At 52.3% G+C, this 10,679-nt stretch overlaps 1 protein-coding gene across 1 annotated transcript; it reads left to right on the top strand.

Annotated features, from left to right (window-relative positions):
• Positions 1 to 3,108: 3,108 nt before the first annotated feature.
• Nol12 (nucleolar protein 12) lies at positions 3,109 to 8,818 on the top strand. Its single transcript, XM_010613269.2, has 6 exons — positions 3,109 to 3,256; positions 4,984 to 5,089; positions 5,282 to 5,330; positions 6,119 to 6,261; positions 7,894 to 7,991; positions 8,285 to 8,818. Exons 1-6 carry the CDS (start codon positions 3,177 to 3,179, stop codon positions 8,448 to 8,450), a joined length of 642 nt encoding a protein of 213 aa, XP_010611571.1. The 5' UTR covers positions 3,109 to 3,176; the 3' UTR covers positions 8,451 to 8,818.
• The last annotated feature ends 1,861 nt before the right edge of the window (positions 8,819 to 10,679 follow it).

The raw sequence follows: 10,679 nt of genomic DNA, 5'->3' as shown, positions 1-10,679 counted from the left end.
GCCCTTTTTTTTTTTTTTTTTTTTTTTTTTTTTTTTTGGTACTGGGGATCAAATTCAGAACCTTGCATTTGCAAGGCAGGTACTGTGTGGCCACTACTTCTTAAGGAAAAAATTTTAAAGACCTGGAGTCAGATAAGGGGTTTCCATCTATGTACTCTGTGTGTGTTAATTGACCCCTCAGAGCCTCGGTTCCACATTTATACAAGGGGTGGGGGTGATACAGCCTATGCTAGGGTTTTGCAGAGATTAAATGAGGTGTTGCCAGATGTGGTGGTATGTGCCTATAATCCCAGCACTCAGGAGGCTGAGGCAGGAGGATCATGAGTTTGAGGCCAGCCTGGACTATATAGCAAGACCCTGTCTCAAAACAAAAAAAGAAATGTTACATTAAAGAGGCCAACTTCAGTGCCTGTCATATGGTAAATGTTCAGGGAATGGATAATGGTTTTTCCACTACCTTTTGAGATGTCATTTCTCCAATGTGAAGGGGAGAAAATGGGCTCTGTGTGACATAATGAGTCCTAATGCCAGGCACACCTGTAATCCTAACACTTTAGGAGGGTGAGTCAGGAGGGTTGCAAGTATGAACCCAGTCTGAGCAATTTAGCCATTTGTTGAAAACCTGTCGTAGAAGAATAAACAAAGGGAGCTGGGGATGAAACTCAGTTTGATGGTCCTGGGTTCAATTCCCAGTACTGGGGGGAAAAATCAAAACATTCTAGGCCCAACTAAGCCTGAGAGGTTTCCCCCAGGTCCCTAGCTTCGTGGCTGCTGGTCATTTACCCCTTTTCTGGAATTTAAGTACGACCAGGAGGCTGGCCTGAAAGCTGGGGGCTCTGTCTTCCCCTAAACCAGAATACTGGGTACTCAGGAGTGGGTGACAGGCCTGGCGCCCCACTACCAGCCCTATGAAGAGGGGGCCAAAGAGGATGAAGCACACAAGCTGAGGAAGGTCCCATGAGCTACATCCCACCCTTTGGGGCTCCCTGGCGGCCACCCAGAAAGCAACAGCTTTAGCAGCCTGGCTGCAGAGGTCGCCCTCTGCTGGACATTAAAGGAAGTGTTTCCTAGGCTTTCTTGCCACTCAAATTTTCCTACACTGAATCCCCGCTAGGCTGGCTGAGCACCCACTTATACTCCAGTACACACAATTTTTTTTGTGCCAGGGTTCGAACTCGGGACCTTGTGCTTGTGAGGCAGGCGGCGAAACCACTGAGCTAAATCTCCGGCCCTAGGACACACAATTCTACGCAGGAAAGGGAAGGCCACGGTATTAAATCCCAGCTCAATTCCTGGGTGTACTTGGGCCAGTTACTCAACATCTCTGAGCCTCCTGTCTGTCAAACTGAGTCAGTAAAGTACTAGTGTCTAACCCGTGGAGTTGTGAGGATGAGCTGAGATAAAGCGTAGAAAGGCATGGTGCCCGGAAGCTGGCGGATGCTCTGTAATGTTGGTCCTCTTCACTTTTCTTTTCTTTTTTTTGACACAGGGTCTCACTATGTAGTTCAGGCTGAATTTGAGCTCACTATATAGCTTGGGCTGGCCTCAAACTCACAGGGATCCTCCTGCCTCACCCTCCCAAGTGCTAGGATTACAGGTGTGCACCACGACACCCAGCTATTGATTTGTTATCTTCATCTTTTCTATTCAGAGAATGGGCCATCTTTTGCTGTGCCTGGAACACAGTAGATGCTCATTAAATTAAGAAACATCTTCTTTCCTGGGGCCCAAGGGCCCTGAGATGCGCTAGGAAAGGTCTGGAGCAGCAGCAGACCCAGGTGGCAGCCTCCACTCTACTTAGGAGCTGGCCTGGGCCTCCCTGAACCCTTCTGGGCCACACCTAAGGCTGGACAGACACATTGCCTGCCCTGCAGCGCTCCCCAGCTGTGGTCTGGTTCGAGTCTCTGCCTCCTTGTTGGTCCTGTCTCTGTGCCATACCAGAAGCCTGAGAGGGCAGAGCCACACGATGTAGATGGCAGAGTCAGGGGAGTGGCTCTGATCCCACTTGCTGAGAAGCTTCTGTCAAATCCGTGTCCTTCTCTGAGCCTCAGAGTCCTCACCCATAAACAGTATAACTTTGGCACAGAAGTTTTTCCAGATGATGGGTAGAGAGAGAAGGGTCTCAAGAAGGGGGAGAAAAGAGAAGTGGGGGGCCAGGGACTTAGCTCAGTGGTTCTCACGCCTGCCTCACAAGAGCAAGGTCCAGAGTTTGATCCCCGGTACAAAAAAAAAAAAAAAAAAAAGGAGCAGGTTTCTACCCAAGTGTGGACTACAAAGCAAGAAAGAAACAAACAAATCCCAAATGAGAGAGAGACAGACACAGGTAGGTTTCTGGTTTATCCAGCCCTGCACCACAGCCTTCGATTTTTATCGGCTGGCATCTGGATGGGCACTGGAGCCTGGTGCTTAGGAGGCAGCCCAACTGCAGAATGTGGCCCCTCTGAGCACCCTTAGGGGTCATCACTGCTGCAGACGGGGCGATGCCTCTACTCAGAGGGAAGGTGCTAAGGTAGCAGCCAGGAGGCAGAAGTGGCTGTACAGAGACAGCTGCCTGGCACCCTGGGCCCTGGGCTTTGGAGGCTGCAAAGCAGCTGTAGTGTAAACACGGCTGTAGTGGGCACAGTATTCAAATCCAGACATTGTGGCTTGTTTTTGGAGTTGCCAACGAGTTGATATCAGAACCAAATAAGGACTAATCTCTTTTGACCATTCACAGATAACTCTATATTGACCACCTACTCATGCCAGACCTAGGCGATGGGGCTTGAGAGCCCATCTGGGAGAGAAGGAGGCGATGGTAGTTACTCAGAGGGCGGGGAACCAGAGAAATACGCGGAAGGGAGTAAGAAACAAGCTGGAGCCAGGCAGTGGCCCATGACTATAATCCCAGCACTCGGGAGGCTGAGGCAGGAGGATTGCTGTGAGTTCGAGACCAGCCTGGGCTACATAGTGAGTTCCAGGTCAGTCTCAACTACATAGTGAGTCTCTGTCTCAAAAAACAAAACAAAAGAAAAAAAAAAGAAAGAAAGAAAGAAAGCTGGGCGGCTCCTTTAAAAGGCAGGGCCTGGCAAGCGGAACTGTGAGGAAAGCTGAAAGGTGCACCCGGAAGCCCGGAAGCGCTACACCCGGAAGTCCTTTAGGACTTTAGAAGCCACGCCGCCGGAATCCTCGATACTATGGGCCGTAACAAGAAGAGAAGAGATAGCGATGACCGGCGGCCCCGACTCGTCCTCAGCTTCGATGAAGAGAAACGGCGGTGGGTGGCAAGGACGGGTGGGATCCCCCTCGCGCTGCCCAGCAAAGCCGAGGCCAGACCCGGGGCGCGCGCGCTCTCGCTGATGTCTTCCGGCCCCACCTCTTGGTCGTGGCTTCGGGGGTTGCCCTTCCCGCCCGGCGCCCCAACACGCCCAGAGCAATGGCTTGGGCCGCCTCAGCCCAGCCCGGTCGTCGGCCTCGCACACAGGAGGCTCTCAGCCTCCGCTGATGAGCGACGCGCCTAAGAAATGAGAGCAGCTTACGTTCATTCATTCACCCGAGACTCGCGTTGGGCTCCTGCGGTGTTGCCAGGCTTTCGGCCCGCAAGCCAAACCGCTGAGCCTCTGCGTCTGGCGGGACAGATGGCACACGGCGGCGCGTCTGCGGAAACCCCAGGGCTGGGACATGAAAACAGCAGCTGGCACCAGGGAGATAAAAAGGGGCACAGATCAGATGAGAGGGAAATTCCCAGGCATCCCCCAGGAAACTCCGGGGTGACACTGATGGACCCCACAGCTGGGTTCAGGGGTCAGGTGTGGTGGAGAAAGGGTTATCGGTGCAGCGGAGGATTTTGGAGGCTTGGGTAAAGGGGTTCTTGAAACTCGTGCCAGAAGGGGCCTCGTTCCTGAATAATGAAATATGTCAATTTAAAAGGGGTTACCACCGGCCCCCTGTGCCTCTCACTTGGCCTTGTTTGAGGAGGCTGAGAGTGTGCAGTGGAAAGATGGCACCCTCGTTTTCCTACGCTGTAGTATTTTTTTCTTTTTTGATACCGGGGATCGAACTTGGGGCCTTGCACTTGCAAGGCAGGCGGTGGCACCGCTGAGCTAAATCCCCAGCCCAACGCTGTGGTATTTCCATCGCGGTGAAAACCACATCACGGTGTACCGTCCCGCTGGGTGGCAGTGGCTGTCCCAGTGTATTGTACTGTAATGTCTGAGCAACAGCAGTCACCTAACAACTTGTTTCTCAGAATGTATGCTTGTCACTATGCAAGGAGACCACCCCTCCATATAGAATTAGGCAACTATGGATTAACTAGGTGATTATGCTCTAAGAGTGTCTGTCCAGAGTCCTCAGTTTCCTGCTTCAAAACGTGTGCCTGAAGGGCCGGGGATTTGGCTCAGTGGTTCTGCCGCTTGCCTTGCAAGCTCAAGGATCCAAGTTCAATTCCTGGTACCAAAAAAAGGAAGAAAAAAAAAAAAAAAAAAAAACACATAGGTACTGTCATTTAAAAAAAAAAAGATGCAGCTGGACATGGTGCCCCACGCCTGTAATCCCAGCACTCGGGAGGCTGAGGCAGGAGGATTGTGTTGAGTTTGAGACCAGCCTGGGCTACATAATGAGTTCCAGGTCAGTCTCAACTACATAGTGAGACCCTGTTTCAAAAAACCAAAAAGAAAAAAAAAAGTGTGCCTGAGACCTGGGCATGGTGTCATGTGTTTAATCCCAGCCCTTGGAAGGGTGAGGCAGGTGGGTGGCTGAGAGTTGGAGGCTGGCCTAAACTACATAGTGAGACCCTGTCTCAAAAATTAATAAAGTATGTGATCTTGGGCAAGGAACCTAGACCCTAGAAAATAGGGACTGATACCGACTACACAGGTTGTTGTGAGAGTTAAATGAATTATGGAAAGGTGCCTAGGACATAATGTGGCATTGGCTGCTTTTCTTAGAGTGAGCTCCCGCTTTCCCTTGTCTCCTCTCAACACTCCTGCTTCCACTGCATAGGGAATACCTAACTGGCTTCCACAAGCGGAAGGTGGAACGGAAGAAGGCAGCCATCAAGGAGATTAAGCAGAGGCTGAAAGAGGAGCAGAAGAAGCTCCGAGAGGAGGTGTGGGGGACAGTGGGGATGTCCAAAGCCCCAGATGGCACTGATGGTACAGGGATGGGGAGCAGTGGGCTGGGCCCGGGGAAGGTGAGGATGGAGTCTCCTGACCTCACCCACTGTGGAGTGGAGCCGTGCCCTGCCTGAGACTGGGCTGAGATGCTGGCCTCACCGTGATTTCTTCCTGTGTGTCTTCAGCGCCACCAGGAATACTTGAAGATGCTGGTGGAGAGAGAGGAGGCACTGGGTGAGTCCTCTGCTTGGCCTGACCTGGAGAATAGCCAGTGGGCCTGGTTTCTGTGTTCCTCGTGGGTGGGAGAGGAGAGATGTGAGAGCTGTGCGGGTGACTTCCTCAACTGGAGAGGTCCTGGGGGTGACCTGGGGCCCCACTAAGTACAAGTGGATCAGAGGCCAAAAGGAGGCCCAGGCTTCATGGTAAATTGGGCCTGAACCCAGAGCTCAGTTGCTTTTCTTTCTTTTTTATTTCTTTTGCAGTATTGGGGATTGAACAGGGAACCTTCACACTGACCTACCTACATCCCCAGTGCTTTTATTTAGTTTTTATTTTGAGACAGATCCTTGCTAAATTACCCAGGCTGGCCTTGAATATGCAATCCTCCCACCTTATCATCCCGCAGTGTGGAGATTACAGGTGTGCACTCTGCACCCAGCTTTAGGTGATTTTTTTTTTTTTTTTTTGCAGTTGTGGGGATTTACCCAACCCAGGACCTTCACATTGAGCTATATCCTCTTTTTTACTCTTCTAAAATTTATTTTGAAATGGGGCCTCACTAAGTTGCCAAACTGCTTAGGCTGGACTCACACTTAAAATCTCCCTGCCTCAGCCTATCTGGGATTAGAGCTGTGTGCCACTTGGCCCAGCTAGAGAGCTGAGTTTCCGAAGACTGAAAGGACTGAGTGGAAGTCAGGGAGGCATCAGCTCCCGGTGTTACTTAGTTTGCCCTCAGGGCTGGGGGAGACTGGAGCCTAGTTGCTTGTGTGGGGGCTGAGACCTGGTCTCTGCCCATCCTACAGAGGAAGCAGATGAGCTGGACCGGCTGGTGACGGCCAAGACTGAGTCGGTGCAGTATGACCACCCCAACCACACAGTCACTGTGACCACCGTCAGCGACCTGGACCTCTCAGGGGCCCGGCTGCTTGGACTGCCGCAGCCTGAGGTAGGTCCCAGCACTGGCCCTGGGGAGGAGGATGCAGGCCTCATGCTGGCCCCTTCGTATTGCAGTGCAAGGGGCTTGTTCCCTTCCAGCCTCTTCAGTCCCTGATGCCCAGGGCTACAGAGCCGGGATCACTGCCGAGCAGCTGCTGAGCATGGGCAGCTTCCTCGCCCTGCTGCCTCCCTGTCTCCTGCAGTGAGGTGGGGGTGGCTGGTGGCAGCACCTGCCTCGTGACATTGCTGGGGGCTGAAGAGGCAGATCGAGGGGTTCAGCCTGTAATAAGGGCTCACAGAAGATCATGTTGATTGTGGTCATTCCTTTGTGTGCTATGCAGCAATAACTTTGCACTCTCTGTACACTGACAATGAGTTAGCAATGTGGGGTGTAAGTCATTGGTAGCCGGTAGCTTGCATTAAAAGTAGAAAAAAAAATTGAAAATATTAGAAAGGTTCACAGTAAATAAGGTTTCATGAAACATTCTTGTGGGGGATGACTGGGAGAGTCAAACCCTGGGTGCTGTACCACTGAGCTACATCCCCAGCCCCTTTTCTGCTTTGTTTTTATTTATTTTCTTATTTTATTTTATTTATTTATTTATTTTTAAACAGAGCCTCACTTTATAGTTCAGGCTGGCCCTGAACTCATTATGTAGCTCGGGCTGGCCTAGAACTCACGTCAACCCTCCTGCCTCTGCCTCCCGAGTGCTGGGATTACAGGTGTGAGCCACGACGCCTGGCAAAAGCACACCTTTTTTTGGTGGGGGCGTACCAGGGATCAGTCTTGGGGCCTTGTGCTTGTGAGGCAGGTGGTGGCACCACTGAGCTAAATCCCTGGCCTCCTTTTGCTGTGTTTTCTGTGGAGACAGTCTCACTAAGTTACTAAGTTGGCCAGGCTGGGTTTAAGGTTTGGATCCTCCTGTTTCAGCCTACCTAGTGCTGGGATTACAGGTGTGCGCCACAACGTCCAGCTTCATCATACTTTGTTTCATCACACATCTGTTGGGTCTGTCAGGGGTGTGAGTTTATACATGCGTATGTCTGCCCCTTGATACCCATGCGTGATTGGTTCTAGGACCCCCTTGGATACAGAAATCTGTGACTGCTGGTGTGGGATTTGCATAGAACCTATGTGCAGCCTCCCGGATGGTTGAAATCAGGTCCTAAGACATTGTAAACACCATGTAAATGACAGTTACGCTGGGTCATTAGGAAGTAATGATACAGAGGGCACATGCTAGGTACAGGCACAATGGTGTTTTCCTGAATATTTCCCATCTGGGTGGTTGAATCTGACCCCCAGATAGGGGCTGACTGCATGGGCAGTAATGGTAAAGCACATTTCCTCAGGGTCCTTACATCCTGAAGCCACTACCTTCTGAGTCCTTACCCATCCCCATCCTGCACTCAACAGTCCAGTCCATGTTGTGTCCATCATTCTGCAAAGTCAAATCCTGTCTCCTGGCCTTCTGCCTGCTGGGAGCTAGTGAGAGGCAGCAGAGTGTCCGGAGCCAGCACTGTCCTCTGTGTGACACTGGCTCGGGTACAGACAACAGGGTTCTTTTGCCCAAGGCCTCCTGTGGCCCCAGCCCGGGCCCGATCTGCTCTCTATGACTGTTTCTGTTCTGTGCTTCCTTAGCAAGGGGCTGAAGACCAGCCGAAGGAGGAGGCGTCATCTGTGGAGAAGCCAACCAAAGCCTTACCCAAGAAGTCCAAAGACCCTCTGCTGTCTCAGCGGTGAGCCATGCCTTTCTTCTCCTGAGCTCCCACCTCCAGCGCTGCCATTGCTGACTAGGCCTGTGGAACCACTTTCTACTGGCCCCTGGGGGTGGCACAGGCAGCTGTAGGGACGGCAGGCTCTCTGGAGTCAGAGAATGCCGTCTTTGGGTGCATATGGTGCTCTGGGCATTTGGACCTGTCCTGACTTGCCCTCTGTGGGCCAGATGACCACTCACCCCTTGCCAGACTCCCAGCCTTGTTCCCTGGGGTAAACTGAGGCCCAGCCTCACCAGCCTTCCCCCTCCTTGTAGGATCTCCAACCTCACAGCATCACTGCACGCACACAACCGCAAAAAGGTGAAGAGGAAACATCCCTGGCGGACCCAGGACTCCACCAAGAAGCCTCCGAGCGCCACTCGCACCAGCAAGACCCAGCGGCGCCGACTGACGGGCCGGGCACGGCACAGTGGGGAGTGAGCCCCAAGGCCCAGTGGTGTCACAGCGTGGCTGTCCCTGTAACCCCACCACATGAAGTGACCCCATGGCCTGAGCCTGGGAAGCTGGGACCTCTCTGTCCTAGACTATTGGTCATCCATGCTCTGGGCCACCTGGGTGTGAACCCCAGACGGGGAATGTCCTCAGGGAGCCTGTGGAGCCAGCTTGGTGTCTCCCTAGTCATCCTGCCAGGGACACAGACTGGGGACACAACACGTGTGTGCGGTTTGTGCTTGGCCTTGACACCATGTACCATGGGCGGGCTCTGAGTGGTAGAAATGTCAGGGCTGAGGGGACAGTGAGGGCCTCTTGGAACCCAGTATCCACTTGCTGCTCTGGAAAGCGGACTGTGGGCTCAGACTGCCCATCACAGCTCAGACCCTTCTGTCCCTGCCACCTCCTTGTGCCCTGTTCAACATTAGGAAGATGACACAAGAGGCTGAGATGAGACCCTGAGCAGCACCCCTTCTTGACTCTCCAGTGTCATTCATGCAGGGACACTGGGGCTGTTGTGTCTATTAAATTTCATCCACTCCTCCTGTGTGATGTTTGTTCTTTCAGCTCCTGGGAAGTTGAGTCACAGCGACTTGGCCTGTCTGGGGTGGTGGTGGTGGTGGTGTTGTCTGAACCCTCTGGAGACCTTGACTTCTAGGAGCCCCTCCCGCACCCTGCTCGTGGGTGCTTCCTTGTCTGGGGCTGAAATTGGGCCACTAGGATCCTCACTAAGAAGGTGAGGTAGGGCTGCATACAGTATCTAAGGAGACAGCACATAGCTCACATGAAAGGAGTTCTTGGGCTGGCAGGCACTGACCAGCCCAGAGCTGGAAGGCTGGAGAGCTTGTAGCAGGCTGTTAGCTCTTTTGTGCCATATTTGATGCATGGCTTCTGCCTGAGGGGCCAAGATGGCTGGTTGAGCTACAACCATCCCATCTGCTTTTCAGTCAGGAAGGATGAAGGACATGACCCTCTTTATTTATTGCTTTATTTTATTTGAGATATGGTCTTACTGTATAGTTCAGGCTGGTCTTGAACTTGTGGCTATCTTCCTACCTTAGACTCCTGATTGCTGGGGTTTCAGGTGTGCGCCACGATGTCCATCTTGTCTTAAAAACTCTGGGTGCTTGTCATAATCTGTGGGCAAAGCAGAAGCCAAGGTGATTCCTAGCTGCACAGAACCTGTCAGTTCCAGGCTATTCTGGGGAATGAAGTACCTGGATGAAAATAGAGAATTGTATTGCTAACCAAGGGGAGAAGGTTATCGGTATGAGCAGCAGATTCTCCCCCACACCCCAACACATAAGGGGATCCAGCTGTGCTAAAGGCACCAGGGAGCTGGAACCTAACAGATCAGGCTTGTGCTGGGATGGCTAGGAGCTGTGGTTCCCAGGAGCTGGGCTTATTAAGGAGTTTCCTTACTTCTTGCTGGCAGTGAGGGCAAAACCCGGAGGACTGTGTTCTTGGGGAGGCTCTGCCTGTGTCATCCCAGGGACGTCAGAGGGCTCATTACCCCCACTGTGAGCTGCTGACCTTCCTTTGGTGCAGATGGCTCTGATGAGAACTCACTGCCTTTTTCCCCCCTCATTATTGGGGATTGGAAGTGGGGCCTTCAAATTGAGCTACATCCCTAGCCTTTTTGTTTAATTTTTTATTTTAAATTTTGAAACTTTCACTAAGTGGCTGAGTTACTCAGGCTGGGCTGGAACTTGTCATCCTCCTGCCTCAGCCTCCCAGAGTGCTGGAGTTACAGGGATGTGCCACCAAGCGTGAATTCACCTGTTCTGTGAGTGGGTTGATTAACACAGCCCCCTTCATCCAGTGCAGAGCCCTTCAGGTGGTGGCAGGTGGATCTCAGAGCCTTCCTCACACCCTTACCCTCAAGCACCTGCTCTGAGCAGCCTTCCCCGACCCCACTTTTCTACTGGGCAGAACTAAGCATTTCTCCCTCTGGTTTCCTTCTTTTAAACATGGAGCGTGTTGTGGCCCAGAAGGGCTGTGTCCCCAGCTGAACAGTGAGCTTTCTGAGATGTTGGACCCGTGTCACCCCCATAAATTCAGAAGACTGAGGCTGGTTTCAAAATAAAATTTAAAAAGGGCTAAGAGCCAGGTGTGGTAGCACACGCCTGTAATCCCAGCACTTGGGAGGCTGAGGCAGGAGGATCGCTGTGAGTTTGAGGTCAGCCTGGGCTATGTAGTTTGTTCAAGGCCAGCCTG

Source organism: Fukomys damarensis, unplaced genomic scaffold (assembly GCF_012274545.1).
Source record: "Fukomys damarensis isolate Sample0158 unplaced genomic scaffold, DMR_v1.0_HiC HiC_scaffold_19, whole genome shotgun sequence".
In the NCBI taxonomy this organism is placed as follows: Eukaryota; Metazoa; Chordata; class Mammalia; order Rodentia; family Bathyergidae; genus Fukomys; species Fukomys damarensis.
This window is presented reverse-complemented; position numbering and strand designations above follow the sequence as displayed.

Coding starts and splice junctions, on each gene's coding strand:
- Nol12 (XM_010613269.2), top strand. CDS start 3,177: ATGGGCCGTAACAAGAAGAGAAGAGATAGCGATGACCGGCGGCCCCGA. Junction 6,262..7,893: donor TTGGACTGCCGCAGCCTGAG/GTAGGTCCCAGC, acceptor GTGCTTCCTTAG/CAAGGGGCTGAAGACCAGCC. Junction 7,992..8,284: donor GACCCTCTGCTGTCTCAGCG/GTGAGCCATGCC, acceptor CCCTCCTTGTAG/GATCTCCAACCTCACAGCAT.